Source organism: Esox lucius, chromosome 19, assembly GCF_011004845.1.
Source record: "Esox lucius isolate fEsoLuc1 chromosome 19, fEsoLuc1.pri, whole genome shotgun sequence".
In the NCBI taxonomy this organism is placed as follows: domain Eukaryota; kingdom Metazoa; phylum Chordata; class Actinopteri; order Esociformes; family Esocidae; genus Esox; species Esox lucius.
Window position 1 is genome coordinate 43,728,246 of NC_047587.1, and position 26,256 is coordinate 43,754,501.

The 26,256-nt window shown below is 41.2% G+C and overlaps 1 protein-coding gene across 3 annotated transcripts in view; it reads left to right on the top strand.

Moving 5' to 3' along the window:
* The window catches only part of b4galnt4a (beta-1,4-N-acetyl-galactosaminyl transferase 4a), a 456,187-nt gene extending 430,569 nt beyond the window's left edge, over positions 1-25,618 (top strand). For 2 of the 3 annotated variants that reach the window (XM_020044136.3, XM_034288228.1), the window contains 10 exons: positions 3,471-3,571; positions 3,997-4,070; positions 4,367-5,760; positions 13,148-13,320; positions 13,768-14,144; positions 15,301-15,454; positions 16,105-16,177; positions 22,030-22,183; positions 22,279-22,405; positions 22,875-25,618. In XM_020044136.3, coding sequence (XP_019899695.2) covers positions 3,471-3,571; positions 3,997-4,070; positions 4,367-5,760; positions 13,148-13,320; positions 13,768-14,144; positions 15,301-15,454; positions 16,105-16,177; positions 22,030-22,183; positions 22,279-22,405; positions 22,875-22,995 — 2,748 coding nt within the window. In that variant the 3' untranslated portion in view covers positions 22,996-25,618. Of the gene's footprint in view, positions 1-3,470; positions 3,572-3,996; positions 4,071-4,366; positions 5,761-13,147; positions 13,321-13,767; positions 14,145-15,300; positions 15,455-16,104; positions 16,178-18,072; positions 22,184-22,278; positions 22,406-22,874 lie in introns of those variants that run through there. The other variant, XM_034288229.1, reaches the window with a different exon arrangement.
* Positions 25,619-26,256: the final 638 nt, after the last annotated feature.

Below are 26,256 nucleotides of genomic sequence, written 5' to 3' on the forward strand. Positions count from 1 at the left end.
TTGGTGGCTGAATACTCAATTATAAATTATGTCTATAATACAAAAGAAATTGGAAAAAGTGATGGGGTCTGAATACTTTCCAAAGGCACTGTATGATTATAGATGCATATATTGATACTCAGATAATTTAAACATATAATGTAATGTATCCTGTCATGTTGACCTGTTTCCTGCCTTTATACACAGTTTTTGGTATACATTTGTAAATATAGTACTTATAAAAAGGGTATTGACTACAGTGATCTAGGCATTCTTATCTAAAAATGTATAATTTAGTAATTGTCTTAATATAATTTTAATTGATGTCACCTGTCCTATATTTCAAATTGCATAAATCCAGACTGCGGGTATTCGCTTGCACAAGCGCACCTGTGGTTAAGTAATAAATTCAAGCAAGTGTGATACTCAGATGTGACCTGTTCAATCTATGCAAATGTATTTACAAGGTCTCTTAAACGGTATCTAACTCCATGATTTAAAAGAGTGACGAAAGCAAGCAATATGAATAATGTCAAAAATGACTGAGGGATAATAATAATATAGCAAATAAATGTACTTCACATTGTAAATGTATTATTTACAATTTACGGGAGATAGTGGGGTGGCAAGCAGAGTAGTGGAGAGCATCTGACTCTGGATCCAATCCCTGAACCGGATGGATAAAAAAAAAATCATCAGACTTGTGCATTGGCTTAAAGGTGTTATTTATTTCTGTGAAAACATTTAAGGGAAATAATTTCTTTTTACGTTATCTTATGATTTGTTATGAATTACATCACTCAGTTGTAATATACAGTATCTCACAAAAGTGAGTACACCCCTCACACGTGACAACACTGAAGAAAAGACACTTTGCTACAATGTAAAATAGTGAGTGTACTGCTTGTACAATAGTGTAAATTTGCTGTCCCCTCAAAATAACATAACACACAGCCATTAATGTCTAAAGCGCTGGCAACAAAGGTGAGTACACCCCTACATGAAAATGACCTAATTGGGCCCAAAGTGTCAATATTTTGTGCGGCCAACATTTTTTCCAACACTGCCTTAACCCTCTTGGGCATGGAGTTCACCAGAGCTTCACAGGTTGCCACTGGAGTCCTCTTCCACTCCTCCATTATGACGTCACGGAGCTGGTGGATGTTAGAGACTTTGCACTCCTCATGCTTGGCCAGTCATCATGCTTGGCCAGTCCATCACCTTTACCCTCAGCTTCTTTAGCAAGGCAGTGGTCATCTTGGAGGTGTGTTTGGGGTTGTTATCATGTTGGAATACTGCCCTGCGGCCCAGTCCCCAAAGGGGGGGGGGATCATGCTCTGCTTCAGTATGTCGCAGTACATGTTGGCATTCATGGTTCCCTGAATAAACTGTAGCTCCCCAGTGCCGGCAGCACTCATGCAGCCCCAGACCATGACACTTCCACCACCATTCTTGACTGTAGGCAAGACACACTTGTCTTTGTACTCCTCACCTGGTTGCCGCCACACACACTTGACCCCATCTGAACCAAATACGTTTATTTTGGTCTCATCAGACCACAGGACATGGTTCCGGTAATCCATGTCCTCAGTCTGCTTGTCTTCAGCAAACTGTTTTGCATCATCTTTAGAAGAGGCTTCCTTCTGGGATGACAGCCATGCAGACCAATTTGATGGAGTGTGCGCCGTATGGTCTGAGCACTGAGAGGCTGACCCCCCACCCCTTCTACCTCTGCAGCAATGCTGGCAGCACTCATACATCTATTTCCCAAAGACAACCTCTGGATATGACGCTGAGCACGTGCACTCAACTTCTTTGGTCGACCATGGCGAGGCTTGTTCTGAGTTGAACCTGTCCTGTTAAACCGCTGTATGGTCTTGGCCACCATCCTGCAGCTCAGTTTCCAGGTCTTGGCAATCTTCTTATAGCCTAGGCCATCTTTATGTAGAGCAACAATTCTTTGCCATGAGGTGTCATGTTGAACTTCCAGTGACCAGTATGAGGGAGTATGAGAGCGATAACACCAAATTTAACACACCTGCTCCCCCTTCACACCTGAGACCTTGTAACACTAATGAGTCACATGACACCGGGGAGGGAAAATTGGGCCAGATTTTGGACATTTCCACTTAGGTCACTTTTGTTGTCAGCGGTTTGAACATTAATGTCTGTGTGTTGTGTTATTTTGAGGGGACAGCAACTTTACACTGTTATACAAGCTATACACTCACTACTTTACAGTGTAGCAAAGTGTCATTTCTTCAGTGTTGTCACATGAAAAGATATAATCAAATATATGCAAAAATGTTAGGGGTGTATTCACTTTTGTGAGATACTGTATGTGCTGTCCATCCTCACTGTAATGTGTCCCAATGATGCTTTTACAGCTATGGTCATGTCTCTTTTTCTTTGAAGGACTCTTGCCTTTGACCCTTTTCATCTCTCCCATTTGTGAGTGGGGATCAACAGGAGTTACTTGCTCTGGACACTTAGCTTTGTGATGCTTAAGCACATGTATAAACCAAACCTATTAGGTGACCAGCATTGTCTTCTTTGCTAAGCCAGCTGAGTACATGGCACTGCTTAAAAAGCAACTGCCTTACTTGGATACAGATTCTGTCTTGCAACATAAGCCAGCAAAGAGAGATGCTTGCATGGCAGGGTGCCCACTCACTTGGAACGTAGTGGCCATCTGAACACCTTTTAAAGGTTGGCTGTGGCCGATGTCTGTGTGTCGTAGCGAAACATTAGGGTGTGTCTATAACCCTGGTTTCCTGAAGGAGGGAATGAAGTATGTCACAATAAATAGCACGATTTGGCCAAGCTGTGATTTTATCACATATATGGCTTTACCTCAGGTAGACCTCATAATAGATATTAATATCTTACTGCCCACCTTCTGTAAACTTGGGACTGATGTGTAGTGCACAAGCTGAAAGAATCTCTGGACATAATATTTCACATAAGTTGGTTTTATATGTAAGTCTGTGTAAGTAAATCTTGTTTGTAAGTCTGTGAGGGGTCAATATAAGTTCTTCCTTTGAGGAGATTGTTTCAAGAATATAATTCAGCAACTGGGTTGATATTTGAAGGCTCTTAGTTTTTATGTACTTTCTGCTGTGTTTAACACCAAGCTGTTAACATTCCTGTAGGGCTGGATGTTGCTGCCCTCTCTAGGCACGTTTGCATAGTTACACCAAAAAGTACCATTAGATCCTGCTTTTAGATTAACTTATACCAGGGTCATATTGTTGTCAAGCAGGATTGAACTATCTGAACTTATCCTACATGAACCACTTATTTAAATTTTTAATTTTTTAATTCATTTAATTTTTAATTAACTTAATAAAATGTTTTTTATTTGCCTTAATTAATGAATTCAACCCATTATTTATTATTTTGAATATGAGTACAACTTAATTGCACTGTATCTAATTAGTTCTGTACTGTTGTCTTTTTTGCTGGTTCTTCCCTTTTTGTCATTACCTCAGGTGTACCTTTCCTTTGTCTATCCCAATGACTTCACACGTCTGACACACATGGAAAGAGAGAACAAGTGTTTCTACAGGGAGTCCCCTATGTACCTGGAGAAGTAAGTCCTGCTGGCTTTTTCCCCACATAATCAATACATTGTAGTTCCCAGATGGAAATTGAACACTCACTCAAATGGCAGCTGATCCAGACCTAAGGCAGTAAAAGAAAATCCAAAATGCCTCTTAAACCAATACCCTATGCCTACAGCTCCTTCGGTTGGTTTTTGGAAAAATAATTTGGGTGGACATCTAACCACTCTTAATTACATTTTTAAATACATAAAAAAATGATATCAAACGGGGTAGTGGAGTGTAAGGTCAACCCATGGTGTACTTATTACTTCTGTAGGAATAATTGTTGCTCTCAATATTTTTCTTTTTGAATCTCTCTTTTTGTTTCTCTGTCACCCTTTCTCTTTGTTTCTCTTTCTTACTTTTCCTGTCTCTCTATGGCTGTCTGTCTTTCTTTGTCTCTTTCTGACAGATTTGGTTTCTACAAATACATGAAGATGGATGAGGAAGATGATGATAGACCCTTCTTCTTCCCTAACCCAGACGGTGAGAAAACACACATGAGAACATAGTAAAAGATTCAAAATTCTAACTCTTTTTACCTAACTTAAAGCATTCCCCTAAATAATAGATACCCTAAATTATAACCTTATCCATAATTTCTACTCTTAACTTAAATCCTAAGCTAGAAATAGCCCCCTTTTCCTTATGGGGCCTTACAAAATGTCACATTTCCCTTGTTTTACTGTCCATCTGGGAATTTCTCTGTACACACCACGTTTATACAAAAGAAATACACACACACAGATTCCTTTAAAGATTGACACCCTCTAATACCACAGATTTCCCAGAAGATGAGGACGGCGTGGACCCAGAAGATGAGGCAGAGATTGTAGGCACCCAGTCACCAAAGAAGACCGCTAGGCCCAGCTCACCAGCAAAGAGGATGTCCCACCCCAGCCTATCGAGTCACACCACCAGGCCCTCCTCCCACCACTCAGGCCCCACTCTCAGAGAAAGAGAGGGGTATGGGGAGGTGAGCATGGTGATCCAAAGGGAGAAGAGACACTTCCTCCAGCGCGATGGACAGGCAGGCATAGACAGAGAGTGGGACAAGGATAAGCCGATGAGAGTGAAAGGACAGACATTTAGGAGAGGACTTCTAGAGATGCAAGAGGCATTGAGCGTGGAGTCGGCCGAGCTGCCCCCGCGGTTGGACAACATGGTCCACGGTCGATCCCTCACCTGGATCCGGACAGGCCCCTCCAAGCTAGGGCCAGGGGGTGCGGGCAGAAAAGTCGGAGGTCGAGGAGGTGCTGTGGGGGAGACCCCTCCCAAACTTAGCAAGTCATCCCTTCTCTTCCCCCAGAAGACCTCTCTCTCGGCCCTCGCCAGCCGTGCCAAGCAACTCCTCGGTAACTCCGCCCACTTCAACAACAACATAGCCAATCTCCAGGACAATGATGACCATTACCGCAGTGACCATGACAAGGGAAAAAAGGACGAGAACAAAATCTACATCACCAGGCCGCGGTCTGGAAAAGATAGGGACCGGGAGAAGGAGCAGAGGAGGGCTGAGAGGGCAAGGGGCCCATCATCCCATCATCCCAGAGAGGTCTTCCCAGGGGTTTTTCTGTACCAAAGCGGAAAGACCACCAAGCTGGTCAACCTCCAGCACACTCAACTCAGGGGGGCGGAGTTGGGGGGAGCCAGGGGCAGGCGGCTAGTCAGTGCCCCACAACTCTGGCCCAGACTGACTCTGAGAGATGGTAAAGCTCCACTAATCGACACTCACTCCAATGCTAGCATTAGCAGACAGGGCACAGTTCAACGCGCTGCCAACAGGGCAACAGTAGAAAGGCTCCTGGACAGAGAGAAGAGGAGAGCAGGGGGAAGGGGAGGACAGGGGGAGATCCAGGCACCTCCAGAGAGAGAATCCCACGCTGCCCCATTTCCACATCATCTTCAACCCCCTCCCCCAACTATTCCCCCCAACTCTTCAGAGAACACCCTTCCTATGGAGAAGAGGCTGGAATCCAGTTTAGAAACCAGGGTTACGTCATACCTTAAAACCTCAGAGATCACAGAGTCCCAGCAACAACCCTCTGATCCAGACCAAGAACCCTCAGAGCCCAACCCAGATGTGAACCGTTCTAATGCAGACCCAGAACCAGAGGAGGGTGGTGTTTCTGACTATAGTTATGAAGCTGAAGAGGCACGTCCTGGCTGGGCTGAGGTTGGTTGTGATTTATCTGCTTCTGGTTGAATTGACTTAAGCCTGGCCACTTTCAGTTTATCAATATTATCTGCTGGCATTGACCTTTTACTAATGTGTCAGATCTTTTTGCCGGACCGCGTTAGCAGAGCTGGCCAAGAAGAGCGAATGTCTCTTAATGAGTGAGTGAGTGACTGACTGACTGAATGACTGACTACCCTTTGTTAAATAGCGTAGTAGTTAGAGAAGCGACTTGTGAGCTATAGGTCCCGAGTTCATTTCTCCTCCCAGGCGAAGCGAAGTCTGCGTTATGAATTGTTCCGTATAGACGAAACCTTTGCTGGCTAAAGCCGTCTGTATCTGCATTGTAGTAAGCCTGAAATAAAACAGCTTTCGGTTATATTGCGGCTGTTTCTGTTGGATTTTCCAACACATCCATGCATGCGTTTTGGGTCAGGAAAGACAAACTCATTTGCTGGCTACAACATACAGTAGTTATGTTATAGTAAGCCTTAACTGAAACTGTATATGGTTTCTGGCATGGAAATGTTCCTCTTCAGTCTCGCTAGCAATTACTAAATTCTTATGATTATTCCTAGGAAGTTAGTAGATACTAGTAAGCCTATTACTGGCTAATAAACCGTTAAAACGGCAAGTGGCAAAAGCAATACAGTTCATAGATGCTATGGTGGAGGTAAACTTATTAAGAAACGTTAGTCAGTTTAACACAATCCTCAATGGAGTCTAGCGACTGCTGAAACATGTAATGCCGTGGCGTGGTGGTTAAAGACAGTGCCTCTCATGTGGAAGACTTACGTTCGAATCTATTGAGAGCAACAACCTTTATTAATTATTTCTGGTAGATACCACGATTCTCTCATCTTTTCACTTGATGAAAAAGTTAGTTATTGTTGCCTTTATTGATAGTTATTGTATAAATGTAATTCAAGAATGAAAGAAAAAAGTATGTTGTTTTGCCATGAAAGCAAAAAATGTGTTCTTATGCCATGAAATGAAATTACTTAGGCAGACTCGCTAGCAATTGCTAAATTCTTATGACTATTCCAGTAAGTTAGTAGATATCGTTAGATACCTTATTAATGGCTAATATGCTGTTAAAGCGACAAGTGGCAAACGCCATACATAGACGCCATTTGTGGTGGTGGTAAACTTAGTAAGAAACATTAGTCAGTTTAACTGTATCAGTGTCATTCACGAATGGACAATTAACTGTTAAAACGGCCTGTGGCAAAAGAGGATTTGTTCAGGATATAAGCAACAGGCTATACTGACACCCAGCAAATGTACAGCTCTGTGGTATAGTGGTTAATTACACAGCCTTTCATGTGGGCGACCTGGATTTGAGAGGGCAGATCTTTTTATTGTGGGCCGGCTGAACTAGGCTTGCCTGGTTTCTTTTTTTTTCCCCCATTGCAAGTAAATATAGAGCTACAGTGGGGCAAAAAAGTATTTAGTCAGCCACCAATTGTGCAAGTTCTCCCACTTAAAAAGATGAGGCCTGTAATTTTCAGCATAGGTACACTTCAACTAAGAGAGACAAAATGAGAAAAGAAAATCCAGAAAATCACATTGTAGGATTTTTAATGAATGTATTGGTAAATAATGGTGGAAAATAAGTATTTGGTCAATAACAAAAGTTAATCTCAATACTTTGTTATATACCCTTTGTTGGCAATGACAGAGGTCAAACGTTTTCTGTAAGTCTTTACAAGGTTTTCACACACTGTTGCTGGTATTTTGGCCCATTCCTCCAGGCAGATCTCCTCTAGAGCAGTGATGTTTTGGGGCTGTCGCTGGGCAACACGGACTTTCAACTCCCTCCAAAAATGTTCTATGGGGTTGAGATCTGGTGACTGGCTAGGCCACTCCTGGACCTTGAAATGCTGCTTACGAAGCCAATCCTTCGTTGCCCGGGTAGTGTGTTTGGGATCATTGTCATGCGGAAAGACCCAGCCACGTTTCATCTTCAATGCCCTTGCTGAGGGAAGGAGGTTTTCACTCAAAATCTCAGGATACATGGCCCCATTCATTCTTTCCTTTACACGGATCAGTCGTCCTGGTCCCTTTGCAGAAAAACAGCCCCAAAGCATGATGTTTCCACCCCCATGCTTCACAGTAAGTATGGTGTTCTTTGGATGCAACTCAGCATTCTTTCTCCTCCAAACACAACGAGTTGAGTTTTTACCAAAAAGTTATATTTTGGTTTCATCTGACCATATGACATTCTCCCAATCCTTTTCTGGACCATCCAAATGCTCTCTAGCAAACCTCAGACGGGCCTGGACTTGTACTGGCTTTACCTTTTCACGCGTGAGTTTCAAATATTCCTTACCGACCCCCCAGCGTGAGTTTTTTTGCACGTGACTTCAGTACTCTCCAGCATTTTAACTCACGCCAGCATTTGAACAGTCACCTTGCTAGGTAAGGAACACTACATGCATTGCATTGCAAGCTTCTCTCGTTGACTCAAATTCTAAGAGCTGCAAAAGTTGGTTGATTTATGACTGTATCTAGCTAGAAAACATCAGCTAACCGCTAGCAAACGTCAGCTGCCCGCTAGCTAACAAATCGTGACCAGTAATTCAGTGCAGTGAAAATAAATAAACTATATAAAATGCATACAACGGGGAACGTAACTTCTAGAAAATGTTTGCAATGGTTTTGATCGGTAGTAGTCGCAAATATAATTAGTTTTTGTGTATTAGTGTTGGCTGTCTGTTGGAACGTAAGTAACACTTCTTGTCCCGATTTGAATGCTTTCTACCTGGTTAATATCATAGTATGGTCTTGAAACAATTACAATCAGGAAATAAAGTTATAAACACTGTTTGAGCTAAATGTGAGTAAATAACAGCGCGGTTTGACCAGCCATTGTTACGTTACTTGTAGCTAGGCATGCTAATGGTGCGTTCTAAACATGACGTTCTAATCACACCAGTGTGATCGTAGACTACAGGGACCACTCTAGATTGATCACACTGGTGTGATCGTACACGCCAAAGGGTTAAGCAGGGGGACACGTCTGGCACTGCAGGATTTGAGTCCCTGGCGGCGTAGTGTGTTACTGATGGTAGCCTTTGTTACTTTAGTCCCAGCTCTCTGCAGGTCATTCACTAGGTCCCCCCGTGTGGTTCTGGGATTTCTGGTTGTGATAATTTTGACCCCATGGGGTGAGATCTTGCGTGGAGCCCCAGATCAAGGGAGATTATCAGTGGTCTTGTATGTCTTCCATTTTCTTATAATTGCTCCCACAGTTGATTTCTTCACACCAAGCTGCTTACCTATTGCAGATTCAGTCTTCCCAGCCTGGTGCAGGTCTACAATTTTGTTTCTGGTGTCCTTTGACAGCTCTTTGGTCTTGGCCATAGTGGAGTTTGGAGTGTGACTGTTTGAGGTTGTGGACAGGTGGTCTTTTATACTGAGAACAAGTTCAAACAGGTGCCATTAATATAGGTAACGAGTGGAGGACAGAGGAGCCTCTTAAAATGGAAGTTAAAGGTCTGTGAGAGCCAGAAATCTTGCTTGTTTGTAGGTGACCAAATACTTATTTTACAGAGGAATTTACCAATAAATTCATTAAAAATCCTACTATGTGATTTTCTGGATTTTCTTTTCTCATTTTGTCTCTCATAGTTGAAGTGTACCTATGATGAAAATTACAGGCCTCTCTCATCTTTTTAAGTGGGAGAACTTGCACAATTGGTGGCTGACTAAATACTTTTTTTGCCCCACTGTATGTCAACATTTTTGTCCCTAGTTTTCCTAAATGTTTGCATTTCTCACAAATAATAAAAAACAAATATTTAAGTTATGCAACACGCAATGCCTCCAGTAAGGCAATGATCCAAAACTCAAAAGCAAGTCCACATCAGAATGATGTGGTCAATAGCCAGCCCTTGACCTAATATATATGTTGTAGCAAGATGTGAAAAAATCTTTTGATGCTTAAGCAGATCACTCAGTTAAAGTATTTTGGCTTGGAATAAAGGTTGGGCAAGAATTATTCCACAGTGATGTGAGAGATTGATCAACAATTACAGGAAGTGTTTGGTTGCAGTCACTGGACCCAACTAGTTATCAATTATTGCTCGACTTGTTCTCAAGTTACTTTTATTTAATATTTGATTTTGTTTAAACATTCAAGGAAAAAAAGAACAATAATGCATTAAAAATGTTTAAAAACTCTAACAGACAACATTTCACAACCTTACACATATTGTAATATATAAACATAGAAATTGTTGCTAATTCAAGCTCTTCGTCTCATTTTATTTACTTTAATTTACACAGTGAAATTAACTGATACCAAGGTCTCTTGGTATACATACCATTTGAAAAGCATTCACAATTAACAATAAAAATTATGTTGTAAATAAAAAAAATACATGTCAACTGTATACTATGCTCTAAAGCAGTGATTCTCAAATGGGGGTACGCGTACCCCTAGGGGTACGTTGCGGTACTGTAGGGGGTACGTGAGATTTATAAAATAAAAAAAGATTAATTCATTTAAATTATTAATTAATTTTATTTAAAAGATATACAAAATCATCCATGATTACTAAAAATATATGAAAATAGGTTTAATAAAATGTTTATGTAAACCCCATTTTTATATAAAATGTTTGATTGTAAAGTACCTAAATCAGAGAAGAAGAATTTGAATCACGCCTAGCGGGAAGCCAGTTACTCTACTGGAAACAGACATTTAAATAAAATCCTGGTTAAAACGTAGTAATACTACAGCGGAGAACAGGGAGGATGAAGAAAAAAAGAAAGCCAAAGTGGAGCCAACAAAATACCGTCAATATCAGGAGGGGTATGTTTTGATGGGATTCACGGCAACAAACGGCAACCCTCCCCAAGCATTGTGTTTTTTCTGTGGGAAGAAACTAATTAACACCGGCGCACCTCCAGAGACATCTCAGCACCAAATATCAGTGTCATGTTGGAAAACCCCCCAGCGTGCCAAAGCAAAAAAGCCGTTCACGGTCGCTGAGGACCTGTTACTCCCAGCCGCTGTTGTATTAGCTGAGACAATGCTGTACAAAAATGCCGCGGATAAATTAAAAACGGTGCCTTTGTCTAATGACACCGTTTCCCGCAGAATAGAAAGAATGGGAGCGAATATTGTTGAACAAGTTGTGGGAAAACTTGGCGAAGCATTTTCACTCCAGCTTGATGAGTTGACCGATGTCAGTGGCAAGGCACAGCCCATTGCTTTTTTGAGGTATGTGGATTTTAACAACATTTATGAAAATGTACTTTTCTGCAAGATCTTAGAGGGGAAAACAACAGGAGAGGACCTTTTTAATGTTGTGGATAATTTCTTCATTGAAAACGAGTTGGACTGGAGAAACTGCAAGAGTGTCTGCACTGACGGAGCTGCGTCAATCACAGGCCGTGTTAAAGGGCTAATGGCGGGTATTAGAAATCATTGTTTAATAAATCTCATAATGATGGCACGTCACTATATCGTAGTCATAGCATTAATTTCTATCTCAAATGGTTGGGGCCGGTCAGGGGGTACTTGGCTGATAAAAAAATTGATAGGGGGTACGTCATTGAAAAAAGATTGAGAAGCACTGCTCTGAATAATTTAACCAAAGATCACTCTTTGGTTAAATTATTCAAAAGCAGTTTTACCCATTCCTGAATAGGCTTGTGATATCTCCAGCACTGTCCAGTCTTGAGTGTGTTTGATATCTTACAAAAAAAATTCTCTGTTAGTCAGGAAATTTTTGTATGACTGCCTTAAATAAAAAAATGTTGTGGTAGTCTGACTGCAGCACTGTTCTTCAGGGTTTTTGACTTTTCCAGGATTTGGAAGGACATCCATTACAGGTAGATAGCGTATTTACAAGTATTTGATACACTGCTGATTTTGCAGGTTTTCCCACTTATAAAGCATGTAGAAGTCCGTAATTTTTATCATAGGTACTCTTCAACTGTGAAAAAAAATCCAGAAAATCACATTGTATGAGTTTTAAGTAATTAATTAGCATTGTATTGCATGACATAAGTATTTTATACATCAGAAAAGCAGAACTTAATATTTGGTACAGAAACCAATTACAGAGATCATATGTTTCTTGTAGTTCTTGACCAGGTTTGCACACACTTCAGCAGGGATTTTGTCCCACTCCTCCAAACAGACCTTCTCCAGATCCTTCAGGTTTCGGGGCTGTCGCTGGGCAATACAGATTTACAGCTCCCTCCAAAGATTTTCTAATGGATTCAGGTCTGGAGACTGGCTAGGCCACTCCAGGACCCATCCCAGCCTTGTGCAGGTCTACAATTTTATCCCTGATGTCCTTACACAGCTCTCTGGTCTTGGCCATTGTGGAGAGGTTGGAGTCTGTTTGATTGAGTGTGTGGACAGGTGTCTTTTATACAGGTAACGAGTTCAAACAGGTGCAGTTAATACAGGTAATGAGTGGAGAACAGGAGGGCTTCTTAAAGAAAAACGAACAGGTCTGTGAGAGCCGGAATTCTTACTAGTTGGTAGGTGATCAAATACTTATGTCAGGCAATAAAATGCAAATTAATTATAAAAAGATCATAAAATGTGATTTTCTGGATTTTTGTTTTAGATTCCGTCTCACATTTGAAGTGTACCTGTGATAAAAATTACAGACCTTTACATGCTTTGTAAGTAGGAAAACCTGCAAAATTGGCAGGTTATCAAATACTTGTTCTCCCCACTGTACATAGTAATCTGCTATTGCTTTTCTAATAAATGTTATACATACGTTTCTCATTGTCTTAGAAGTCTGCCAGTCCAAGCTCAAAGTAATTTTTCTAGCACTTGCCCACGCCACATTTATTTTATGAATAGCATCAGATATTTCAGGATTAAACCAGGGATTGTATTTGTTCTTAAATCTTATACTCATATAAGGGGCTTACTTTTCCGCTATAGAGGAAAATACAAGTACAATACTTTAGTGCTAGTTCGGCTCTGGAATGGCTTAAATGCAATCAGGAACACTGGATCATGGGGATTTGTCATGTTAAGAAGTATGCTCACTTAAAATGATTTTTAGTGATAAAACTTGGTTTAGCCTTTGGAATTCTGATATGTCTAATGCTTACAATAGCGCAAAATGGAAATGCACCACTTGCCATATATTTTTCTGGAACATTTGTTAATATCTTAATACATGTAATATTATTTATTCAGAAGTAATACATCTGCATGTAATGTATTTTTGTGGAGTTGGTTTTCATTTGGAGTGTATTTTATGCAGAAAACTATATCATTAGCATATGAATGTATTTTGCCTTCCAGAGAATCTGTTATACCAATTGATATAGAGTTGACATCTGTTATTGCATGTGGACTATCTGTTAAATAAACATCCTAAAATGAAAAATTTATGAATAGGAGAGCATCAACTGGCAGAGGACATTTTCGGTTAACCCCATGGACTTTGAGCTGCTCCGCTCTGACTGGAATGACCTCCGCTGCAATGTGTCCGGAAACCTGCAGTTGGCCGAGAGTGAAGTGGTGGATGTGCTGGCACAATATATGGAGAAACTCAATGAGCGCAATGGAGGGTGAGTTTTTGTGGCCATGACCTAGGCCTATGTGTACATGTGTCCAGAAGTCCCCACAAAAATAGTTAAACATGAAAAAAGCTTTTTTAGCTATTCCCCATTTGGAAAACATTTGATATCTGCAACAGCGGTTAGGTTTCCACCTGGATTAAATCAACTGGCTATTAATTGTATTTATCCACACCAGACCTAAATACATTTGGGACAAGTCAAAACTTTTTTTGTATTTGCTTTATTGTATTTTTATTTTCAGTTATTTTACCAGGGTAGTTGACAGAAAACACATTACAATTTACAGTTACAGGGTGGAGGAAAAGGGATGAAGTAGCCACCTTGCTAGGAGGGGCTGATAATGTAGCCTCCTTGAAGTTCCAAATGAGATTAGTTTGCAGGGAAAACACTGTTGGTGAAATAATTGCTGAAGTATTTGAAATGAACCCCTGGCAGGATCTACACCCTCCTGCGAATCATCAACGTGGAGAAGCGACGAGATTCAGCACGGGGAAACCGCTACCTAGTTGAGCTGGAACTGATGGAGCGTGGCCGGAACGTAGTGCGTCTCTCTGAGTACATCTATCTGCTTCTCCACCGCGGCCGGCTGGGCGAGGATAGCCTGGAGAACACAGAGTTTGCACCCGCCTCAGCCCCTGCAGGTTCCCCCTCACCCGGTCGAACCCAAGCCACCCCCGCACCCCTTGCATCGACCCGCGCCCCTTCCCATCCCGGGGTCACACCGTGGGGCACGGCTTATGCCAAACCCCTGCTGTGCCAGCCCGTGATGCTGCAGTGGAGGAAGGATGTTATGGTGCATTTTGTGGTTCCAGGTAAGCAGTTGAACTGGAGGGCAAACCTCTTATTAGGTGGGTGATGTATAGTCAGTAGGAGACTGGTGAGGAGAGGACTGCTACTGATATTGGCTGGAAGTGTGTTGGGTATTGCTCCGTTCATTTTAAATCAGCAGTTACTTTCAGCCCATCCTCCCTAAATAAGAAGTTGCCAGCCTCCTCTGAACTGAACTTTAGGACTCCAACCCAATTTTGCTGTAGACTTGTAATATGCTCCAGTTCTGGAATAAATCAACCATACTATTTAAACAGAAAGACTCAAAACTGTCAGGCAAAATGACTTTCAGTTATGAGATGTTCCATTCCCACATTTCCAACTTTCAATGCTGGAGGCAAATACATTCCTCTGCAAAGTTTTCTATTAAAGCTCTAGTTACTGCTGGACGATGCCTGTCAAAATGGGTAGATCAAATGCATAAATAAAAAAAATAATAATATAATATATTTTTCTGGAGTATATTAATAAAAAATACTCCAGAAAAAGTACATTAGACAGGATGTAAAACATCATTATATGATAATGTATAGAGGCTATTCTGTGAGAAAACTACACTGAAAATGAAGATATTTTAATTTCCAATACATAAAGCTGGACCCACTTATTTTTTCCCATTTTCCTGCCAGTCCCTGGCAAAGTCATCCACAACAGTTAGTTAACAAGTCACAATTCCACAGTATCTTCGGATTATTTGTTTAATTACTTCAGTAGTTACTTTAACAGTGTACTTGAATCATCTGGATGTGCCAGGTTAGGGTTAACCCTAATTCTAATGCTGGGTGTATTTCAAAGTTTTGTTTCCAGCATAGATTTTGGTTCCAGTACTAACTTAACAACAAATTTAAGGTCAAACATTATATATATATTTTTGTTTAAAAAAAAATGTGTGTCTGTATCCTTTGACTGTTTTCTAAATGAATCAGAGGGCCGCAAAAAGAGGGTGTGGGGAATGCATGCGACCCACGGGTCGCCAGTTGCCCATGCTTGGTTCAAATTAAAATGTGTCTTTTTCTTAATGCAATTCAATAAATGTTATTGGCATTGAAAGTTAATGCACTTACATTTCTCCCTCTGTCTCTCTGTCTGTCTGTCTGTGTGTGTGTGTGTGTGGGTGGGTGGGTGGATGGGTGTCTGCAGTAAAGAACCAAGCTCGCTGGGTGCAGCAGTTTATCACCGATATGGGCGAACTGCACCGGCAAACCAAGGATGACAACTTCAGCATCATTATTGTGGACTTTGAGAGCACCGATATGGATGTGGAGCAGGCTCTCAGAGACAGCGCTGTGCCTAGGTGTGTGTGTGTGTGTGTGTTAGCGACGCAGGTGCGCATGCCATTGATATTGCTGTTTTTGGGACAAGCTCATGAATTTCCAGCACCTTTTTGTCACACTTTGACAGCCTGCATTACAGATATACTGTAGGTTGGTGCCCTTAATATTTACACTTTTATGAGCTCATTGCATGTGGGCAGATTGCAGAGAAGTTGTGAATTTTCAAAATTGTCCACATGACAACATTTCCAATTTTGTATGTATGTATTGGTGATGAGATATTTTCTGGTGATTTTTTAATTATTTTTATTTTATTTTTATTTTTAAATACTAGTTTTTCAAACCTCCCATTTTGGTCTGTATGTGATATGTATTATTTATATGAGCCTATTTTATATTTGAACTAATCAAGTTAGCTATTAAAGTCCATGTTTGAAAGCAAATGTTTTGGCACATAAATATAAAGTTCGGGACCCGTTTGGCTTGCATTTTTAAGGATTAGAACTGTGTGTGTGCGTGTGTGCGAATGCGTGTGTGTGTCCATTTCTATGTCTTGAAATTTAGGAACTAAAATACAGACCTATTGAGCAGTAACCACTGACACACATCCAATAGATATGTTGCTGGACCCGAGCCTGAAGTTAACAGATGTGTTTATATGTTTTGTCAGGTATGAGTACTTGAGGAGAGAAGGGAACTTTGAGCGCTCGGCAGGACTACAGATTGGTGTGGACACTATCGAGGTAAGAGTTAACACACCATCGGCTACAGGATGAGAGAGGTTTTCAGTTCAATCACAGTTGACACATTAGCAAACTCAATGTGAAGTTTGGAATGGAATTGTCTACGTTTACACAGGCATCCCAATACTGAATTTCAGATCTAAATTTAAACAATTGGTCACCAGTCACTAATGGAAAGATCTCAAATGTAAAAAGATTTTTCATTGGGGTGCCTGGATAAATGCGCCCCAATGCCTCATTGAGGTGATTTTGATTTTACTATCACTCTGTATACACCGATCAGCCATATCATTATGACCACCTGCCTAATGTTGTGTGGGTTCCCCTTTTGCTGCCAAAACAGCCCTGACCCATCGAGGCATGGACTCCACTAGACCTCTGAAGGTGTTTTGTGGTATCTGGCACCAAGACGTTAGCAGCAGATCCTTTAAGTCCTGTACGTTGTGAGGTGGGGCCTCCATGGATCTGACCTATTTGTCCTGCACATCCAACAGATGCTCGATTGGATTGAGATCTGGGGAATTTAGAGGTCAAGTCAACACCTTGAACTCGTTGTTGTTTTCCTCAAACTATTCCTGAACTATTTTTGCTTTGTGGCAGGGCACATTATCCTGTTGAAAGAGGCCAATGCCATTAGGGAATACCGTTGTCATTAAAGGGTGCACATGGTCTGCAACAATGCTCAGGTTGGTGGTATGTGTCAAAGTAACATCCACATGAATGGTAGGACCCAAGTTTTCCCAGCAAAACATTGCCCAAAGCATCACACTGCCTCCACTGGCTTGCCTTCTTCCCATAGTGCATCCTGGTGCCATGTGTTCTCCAGGGAAGCAACACACAGGCACCACGTAAAAGGAAACGTTATTCATCAGACCAGGCCACCTTATTATTTTTCTCTGTGGTCTGGTGCTCACGTGCCCATTGTGGGTGCTTTTGGCAGTGGACAGGGGTCAGCATGGGCCCCCTGACTGGTCTGCGGCTATGCAGATGTGTTCTGACACCTTTCTATCAGTACCAGCATGAACTTTTTTATTAATATGAGCTACAGTTGCTCGTCTGTTGAACCTGACCACATGGGCCAGCCTTCGCTCCCCACATGCATCAATGAGCCATGACCCTGTGGTAAGTTCACCACTTTTCCATCCTTGGACCACTTTTGACAGGTACTGACCACTGCAGACCGCGAACACCCGACAAGGGTTGCAGTTTTGGAGATGCTCTGACCCAGTCGTCTAGCCATCACAATTTGGCCCATGTCAAAGTCGCTCAGATCCTTATGCTTGCCCATTTTTCCTGCTTCTAACACGTCAACTTTGAGGACAGAATGTTCATTTGCTGCCTAATATATCCCACCCACTGACAGGTGCCATGATTATAAGATTATCAGTGTTATTCACTTCACCTGTCAGTGGTCATAATGTTATGGCTGATCGTTGTATCCATTTCAGTGATATTTAATTAAATCACAAAGTGAATTTTTCTGAGCTCCCTGTTTTTAAAATGTTATGGTTATTTTCCTCTCTCACAGTGACATGTTTCTATCCCAATTTTGAAAATATCTATTTTTTTATGTAGATGTTAGGCTTAGAGCAAATTTTTAAATTGGGGATAGATTTATAATTAGGTTTAGGTATTACAAATTGGGTTTGGAATTAGGTTCAGTTTTTAGAGGCATTTGGACTAGGTTAAAATTTGACATACATTTTAGGTTATTGAGATTAGGGATTGGTTTAAATTTAGGATAAGGTTTAGGATTTGTAAAAATAGGATAAATAAAATGTGGTTTCCCCATTTAGATAACCAAGTAACTGTGTATGTGTGGGTGTGTGTGTGTGTGTGTGTGTGTGTGTGTGTGTGTGTGTGTGTGTGTGTGTGTGGGTGTGCATTTTTTACAGACTGAGCCCAGTTCAACTGGCTATTTCTAACTAAAGAATGCAGATAAAAATGTCCCCAAACAGTGATTGAATCAGAGTAATGTGACTTATAGGAACACTTTTCATGTCCAAATGTTGAAAAAGGCAACTACAACAAAAATGAATTGTTAGGTTTTGGGCAAATGATATAATTGGGAATAGGGTTAGAATTAGGTTTATGCATTATCAGTTAGGGTTAGGCATTAAGGCTTGGTTAATTTTAAGAATAAATGTTAGGTTATTGATGGTAGAGTTTGGTTGAGGTTTATGTATGTATGTGTACCTGTCTGTCTGACCGTCTTTTTATTTCTTTCAAAACATGATGTGTATCCTTTACACAGGTAAGTAGGGTTGACCATCAGCCGTTCTTTTCCTGAGCTGGGCAGTTAACTCTCATTATTCCACCTGTTCTCTCCTTTCACCTGTAAAAGTTTTGTGTCAGAAGTCAAGATCACGTTTGAACTTGGTGTGCAAACTGACAAACATCCTCTTTTCCTATTTCTGCCTCTCTACTCTCACTCTCTCTCATTCTCACTTTCTGTGCAACAGGGATTTTGGCAGACAGCAATCTATCATTGGAGTGTCATGACTGTCACCCATGCCTTCTCTCTCTCCCTCTTAATCTCTCTCTCAATGCAACAGGGATTTGGGTAAACAGTTATCTGTCATTTGAGTGGCAGGTCTGTCGCATGGGGAAATCCAGGATGTCAATCACTGCTGAATGGCTGGTGGTGTTTGGTGGCAAACCACTTCATACACACATAGACAGGCAGACATGTTCTTCACCCACCCCCCTCTCTATCTTGATTTGTACGCTTTGGTGCAAGAATATTGAAATTGCAAGACAACTGGATGTTAATAACTGGTTTTACTATATTAGCTAAACCCGGGGATTCTATTCATGTCTCTGACTGCCGTGAACTTATTGACCTCATCTGATGCGTGTTTTTTAAGCCAGTCATAATGTGATATGATGAAATTAGGGTGACCAATAAGAAATCTGTGTCTAAACACATATGAACATTGCAACTGTTTGAGAAAAAAAATGACATGCTCTGTAAGCTAATAAGGTATGTACTGAATAATGTATCACCAGGATGCAACAATGTTTTAGCTGAGGCGACATCAATGCATTTCCGCTTAAACAGTTTGATAAGACCTTACAGATATTAGGGCAGCAATCTGCCTAGAACCTTTTACCAGCTCTATGTTTGACGTCTACTCCTGACCATGTGTGATATGAAGCAGAGTTTTTCTCTGTGTCATTGAGTTATTCCATTGTTGCAGGTAGGTATTTTGTATATTTTGTGTGTCACATTCTTTTCCAGGGAAACCGTTCCTCACGACAGTGTTTGCGACGGTACACTGTTCCTTCTGCGATGCAGACGTTGCTCAGCGTCAGCTCGCTGGATGATGATTGCTGGCCTGGATTCTGGCCTGGATTCTGGGTCTCATGCTCTCAGTGTTGGTAGTGGTCTTGCTGACCTGTTGATGGTATTTAATTTCTTATAGCTGAGTCTGGATACATTTCAAATGCAGTTCCTTGTAACTGACAACCTCGGGCTGCAGCTGCTGTTGGGTGCAGCACAGAGAAGACTGTGGGATACCAAATAGCTCAGCTGGTGACAGGACGTTGTCAAACTGGATTGTTGAGTTACACAAGGAGACTGAGGTACGGATATCTCTGCTTTTGCTTTGTCCAAGCAAGGACTTTACTTTGAGTGTAATCGGGACTTGTGGGGTGACGTGTGTAAACTTGGGCATTAGCGAAGGATTCCCATGACTCTTTCGATTTATAAAATGGCCCATTGTCAGATATTAAAGTCTGCGATGCCGTGGCTGGCAAAGACTGCTTTCAGCTTGTGGATCACAGTTGCTGAAGTGGTGCTGAGAGTTTTGCAGAGTTTGAAGTATCTGCTGTGGTTTAGTTGCTTCAACCTACTCCAGCCTACCTGGGATACAGTAGGATATCACTTCTTTGGTGTTTGAGTGGTGTCCCATGCTCTTTGTATGAACTTTTCAATGCCCAACGATCCAATGTAGATTCATGTCACCTCTTCCCTGAGTTCATGTTCTTCATTGCTGAGTTTGTGGTTCTGGCGGTGTCCTAAGTAGTTAACTTATTGGCGCCGACTGTGCTCTTCTGCAGGTTGAGCCGGACTTCTTTCTGTGAGTTTGGTAGTCTAGATGCCTGCTCTAGCATCCATGACACTGAAGTAATTTAATGCTGCTAGCTTGTGTGTGATCTCATCTAGCATTGGTAAGGGCTGGTGTGGGGTTTGAAGGCCTTGTTCAAATATCTGGGGTTGATATAATCTGAACTTGCCTGTGCAGGGTTTCTCTACTAGTATTAAGCCGTTGACTCAATCTATTGGCTCTTTAACAGGGCCAGGCACAGACATTTCAGAGGGTAGGCAAAAAATAGGGACAAAAGGTCCTTAATGCCGGATTGTTCCATGTTCTCCAGCTCTTCCTTCAAACAGAGATCAAGGGGAATTATTTTGGTGGGTAGACCCCAGGGGTTGCGTTTGGGTCAAGGTCTAAAGTGCATCCTTGTGGGAATAGTCTGATCCCTGTAAGTACATCAGCAATCATGATAAAACTAACTTGCTGAGGTCCATATCTAGACATGCTTTCCTACCTTAATGCTTTAGTGTCAACATTATAAACTTCTAACATCAGGTCACTGTGCTTGTATTTGCATTTGAGAGTACATGTGCCCTTTACTGTGAGTTGTTCACCACCACAACCAGCCTGTTTGTGTTGGGCAGAAGTTTACATTCAGATGTCAAGCTGGGATACTCACTCAGAGGGATAACTTTCACTTGTGCACCAGAGTTCAGTTTAATGGTAGCTCTGCTCTTTCTGTTCCTTTCACAATGTCAGCAGAGGCTTTTTCTCTGATGTCTGACTTTTGGATCAATGAACAGTTCAGCATTAGCCTCTTTGATTTTAGTGTTCTTCACTGTGCACTCCTTTCTCTGTTTGCCTTTAACTCTGTTTTCCATGCATGTTGTATCCACAGTATCTGAATGTTTTGGGGCATTTTGTGTCTCTGTGAATCTGATTTCTAGTTCTGCCTTTCTCCCTTCTAAAATGCACTCTTTAAGCCCTGGCTGTGCTTTGATGTCAGTCTGACTGCGTGAACTGCTAGCTCATTAGAGGCTCTTGAGCTGCCATTAAAAAATTTTTTTATCCAAGCCTGTGCTAGCTTGTGAGATCTGACCATGCCAATTGCCTTGTTTAGTGTTATCTCAGACCCAACATTCAAAACTTTGTCTCTTACTTGTGGTGAGTGAATTCCAAAAACCCATCTTGGGCTAGTTTGCATTATCAGTCTTTCACAAGCAACAAACTGTTCAAAATTGTTGCTAGCTTTTTCTACCTTGTATAAATCATATTGGTCTTTGGCACAGCATAAGCTGTTACAGTCAACCTCGGTAAGCATCCATTTGTTGCAAATGTCTCGTCCTTTTTTCTCCAATCCGCAGGAGCACTTGACCTCACTTCCTCATGAGAATAATTTGAATGTAGGACAACAAGATCTTAATAACTGGCTTTACTTCATTGGCTAAACCCAGGGATGCCTATACATGTCTCTGACCCCGGTGAACTAACTGACCTCACAATCTGCATGATTTATTTAAACCAATAATTATACAATATGATGAAATGAATGTCATTAATGACAATCCGTTATGTAAATACATCAGAATGTTATACCACTTACCAACACACACACACTTCAGTAGAATCAATTGAAATATGAGTTTCTGGAGGTCTGCTTTTGCTTAGAAAGTGGAAGAAATAGAAAGTGTTTTTGCTTAAGGAGCAGTTGGCTGAAGCCCTACATGTGCACTGGTGGCTTAGGACCTTACACCGTGCGGTGTGTACTTTAGTTTTGATTACAGCGTGCAGCTTGGCCGTTTGTTTACACAGGACAACCACAGTATTGTGTTCCTGTGCGACCTTCACATCCATTTCCCCCTCAACATCCTGGAGAGCATCAGGAAGCACTGTGTGGAGGGACGTCTGGCCTTCGCTCCAATCGTCATGAGGCTGGGTTGTGGTAGCTCCCCACTAGAGCCGGATGGTAATGCGCGCGCATGAACCCTCACATATGAAGACGTACGAAAGACGCACGCCATGTTTGGTGTCTACTAAGACTGAATTTTCCTCCCCCTGTAGGCTACTGGGAGGTGAATGGATTTGGCCTGTTTGGGATCTATAAGTCGGACTTTGATAAGATTGGAGGGATGAACACAGAGGAATTTAAGGATCGTTGGGGAGGCGAGGACTGGGAACTCCTGGATAGGTAAACTGGCAACTGTCACCATGGCATACACGGCTCCCTCTCCTTCCTAAAGCCCTTTACCATCTCACTGGGTTATGTCTCAAATTATTGGCACAAAAACAAAAATGTACATCTTACTGCTACGCAGTTCATTTGGGTATTAATATACAGTATTTAGTGATAGTATTTAATAACTTGATGATATTCACAAGTACAGCTCTAACGCCGTTGCACCATTAAATCATCAGACTTGACTTGAATTAAATCATTAAACAAAAACAAAAAAATAAATGTTCTTATAGTCTAGAGTCTTGACACTTCATTTCTTCTCCACTTCATTGCGCTGATCGTAAAGAGGCGACCAGGTGAAAGCCAGCCTACTGATGAGATTCTGCCCCATTGTTTTCACCTAGTGAAGTCTCATCAAATCAATGAAACATTTCCGCTGGCAGACTCCTAAACCAAGGGTTCCTCTCTGTTCTCCTTCCAGGGTGCTGCAGAATGGCTTGGAGGTGGAGCGACTGAGACTGAGAAACTTCTTCCATTACTACCACTCTAAAAGGGGAATGTGGAATGCTCAGAATAAGAAGAGCCCTAAGGCAGGGGGGTAGCTAAAGCCCCGAAGCCGTGGGCCTGGAGGACCCGTTAAACACGCACCTGCAGCTTCACTGTGTGTAAGAAGAGACCCTAAATGAGCTCGCTCACCGCCTGACTCAGCCTTTTTTTTCTTAGGCAGGCAATTGTCAGGGACACTCATCCCTGTTTCTCTCCAAAAACACGTCAGAGGATGATTTTTATCTCAGTGGAGGACAATGAGGGGGGTAGAACAGGGATAATCTGTGTGTCGTGTTGATGTCTACCTGAGTAGACTCATCCAATTGCCTTTTTCGCCTCATCCACCGAACTGAATGGGGAGTAAGTGTTTTCTTGCTATCTCCTTTGGTGCAATTCTACCTGTCAGACTGAAAAAGATGTGCTTTCATGTTTTGTTTTGTTCGAGAGGACGCGCCTTTATTTTTCTAGAGAGGCATTTTGAAAGACAATCTAAGAGTTTCTACAACAGCAACAACAAAACGAAAAAAACTACGCCAGAGTAAGAAGAAGCCTCAGAAGCACATGTCAGATTACAGATATTAGTATGGCTTCAAGATGGGCGTTTACAGTACCAGTGAGTAGTGGGTCGACCTGATGTGAGTCTTACATATAATCTTAATTGTAGTGCTTCTGATGTCTTATTCCATGGCTTTCCAGACAACCCAGAGTTGATGGATAACTGAAGCGATGTTGTGTGTATAGTTTAATGGAAGTCAGACACAAACACTGGACAATATGGACCGGCGAAGATGTCCGGTTATACAAAGTGCTTTGCAAAAAAGTTACAGATTTCACTGTAATTTCACTGTCTCTTCTTTCTCTGTCTTCCTGTTTTTCGGCTTACATTTTTTCTCTTCGTCTTTCACTTTATTTCTCATTTTGTACCATTTCTCTCTTTCCCTCAATTTTTTTCTCTTTCTTCCTCTCTCGCTGTCTCCGGCATTGACATGGATTCCTTGTATCCATTCAAATTTTGTACATAGCCTTGCTGCTTTTTTGAAGGAAGATTTTAAGCTATTTACGGATGGTGATGTTGTACTGCGTTCATTGTCAGGCTAGCCATCACAAATTCATTACTTGTTTAACTACTTGATTCATTGTATTCAAATATTCCTGGTTGATCTGCCATCCCAAACAGAAGTTCTTAAAAGAAAAGGCTGCTTTATCTATCAAGGCTCAGGTCACTACAGATGAGTGGGTTGCCTAATGCACTAATATTGGGTTGGGGTGAACTATTATTTCTCTCACTGAATCGGTACACGGTTACCCCCTCCCTAATCCTGCTGATAGTATACTCCATTACCCAGAGCTCTCTGAAAACCCATCAGATGTAACTGAAACAAACCAATAACTGTACTGGGAGGGGAACTGTGAATAGTGATTGATGACAACTTCTGAAGTCCAGGAAGGTTTTAAAAATAATGCAGAGCTGTATTTGGTTTGTTGAAAGATGTCTGGGTTTCCAGATGATGCTTCATGTTTCTTCAGCTACATACTAACAGAGTGAGGCACACTGAGATATTACTTATTCTGAGAACTGCACTTTCCTGATGATGTGGATTTACAAACAGAATTATTTATGTGACCACGGTAGGCCAATGACGTCTTACAATGTGTGTCCTTTATCCCGGGATCAGTGGGCTACAATATAAACACTGAAGAGAGGGGGAAATGAAAAACCAGGGGCTTTTTTCAAGAGGGGTGGCTTTATAGAATCATCAGATAGAGAGACATGTATGTAGAACCAAACGTACAGTGTCGTGTTTGGTAGAATGGAGGATTTGCTGTCCATTCTATATATTTCATTTCTGTCTGTCATGTTCTAAATGTGTTGTTTCCTACTTGAAATGCTTAGTATATGAGCAAACAAGGTTAGAGATGAAGCTCTTAGAAAAAGGTGAGATAAAAGAGATGAAAGTAAGTCAAAGAGAGATAGAGATGGGGAGTGTTGAATCTACCCTCTTAAAAAGGGTTTCCAAAAGGGTTCAACAGCTATATCCATATGGGAACTGTTTTGTCTTCAGGTTTTTACTTCCAGATAGTTTTAAGTTTCATAAGGAACCCTCCTGCAACTAAAAGGGTTCTTCTACCTGGAACTAAAAGTGTTCTTTCCCGGTGAAACACTAAAAGATTGTTCATAGGGTTTCCCAACAGGATGGCCAAGGAATTATTTTGAAACATTATTAACTTCAAGTGTAAGGCTGTAGGACCTAATGGGGACCATAGTGATATGTAAGTGGGTGGGTTTGTCTTCGGCCTATAGGAAATACGAGTTGCGAAGGAGAGACAGGAACAGGAAGCCACCTGCTCTCATCAGAATGACTGGAGGTCATTTTGTTTACTTACCAGGTACTTGATGTGAGAGGGGATAGACTGGATAGCTTCACGGTTGCCATATATGGTTGTGGGACATTAACTCATTAATGATTGGTTATTGACTATGATTGTTAAAAGACCACCACCTTGACCCCTCCATCTTCCCTTCTGAAGGAAAGTTCTTTATTCTGTAATGTACATCCTTTAACTCACAGGACTATTCAAAAAACAAAACATGAAAATATATACATATATGTTAAAAACTGGAATATACATTCCAAGGTAATTTCTGTGAAATTGTTTTGTAGAGGAAAATGTTTTAAGAATGTATTGTCTTTTTATTTAATTCCTTTTTTTTTTTTTTTTGGGAAAAATAAAATTTTATGCTAAAGCCTCCACAGTGTTGCAAGTAATATTTGTTTGACTACTCAGGGATGTTCATAAATAGATGCTTTGCTTTTGAATCCTGTGAAAACATGCGTAGAAGGGCTGGGGCTCTTACAGCTACATCCTTAGATTTGCATTTCACCCAAACAGCAATGCCTACCTATATGTTAATATTAGACAGGCCTATATTCTTTCAAAATCAATAGGTTTATCAGGAATTATAATTACAAATTAATTGATTCTCTGATCACAGATTAACATTCATGACAATGTTGTTCCAATGTGTGACCACAGAGGGGTGCTGTATGTACACAATGTTCGTGGAAATTATAAATTACATAAAATGTTTTTGGAAAGATGTAGTAGATAAAAATGTATGGCTATCTAAAGTATGTTTGGATTGTGAGAGTAACTGCATTAATCAAATAAACACACACTGGAGATATTTGTGACCGCATATAAACACAAAATCTGTAAATCTCTTATCCAGAGTGAATTACAACCAGATTAGTGAACCAAATGCTGTGAATTGAAACCACAGTAATAACACAATGCATATTAGTATTAATGCTTCT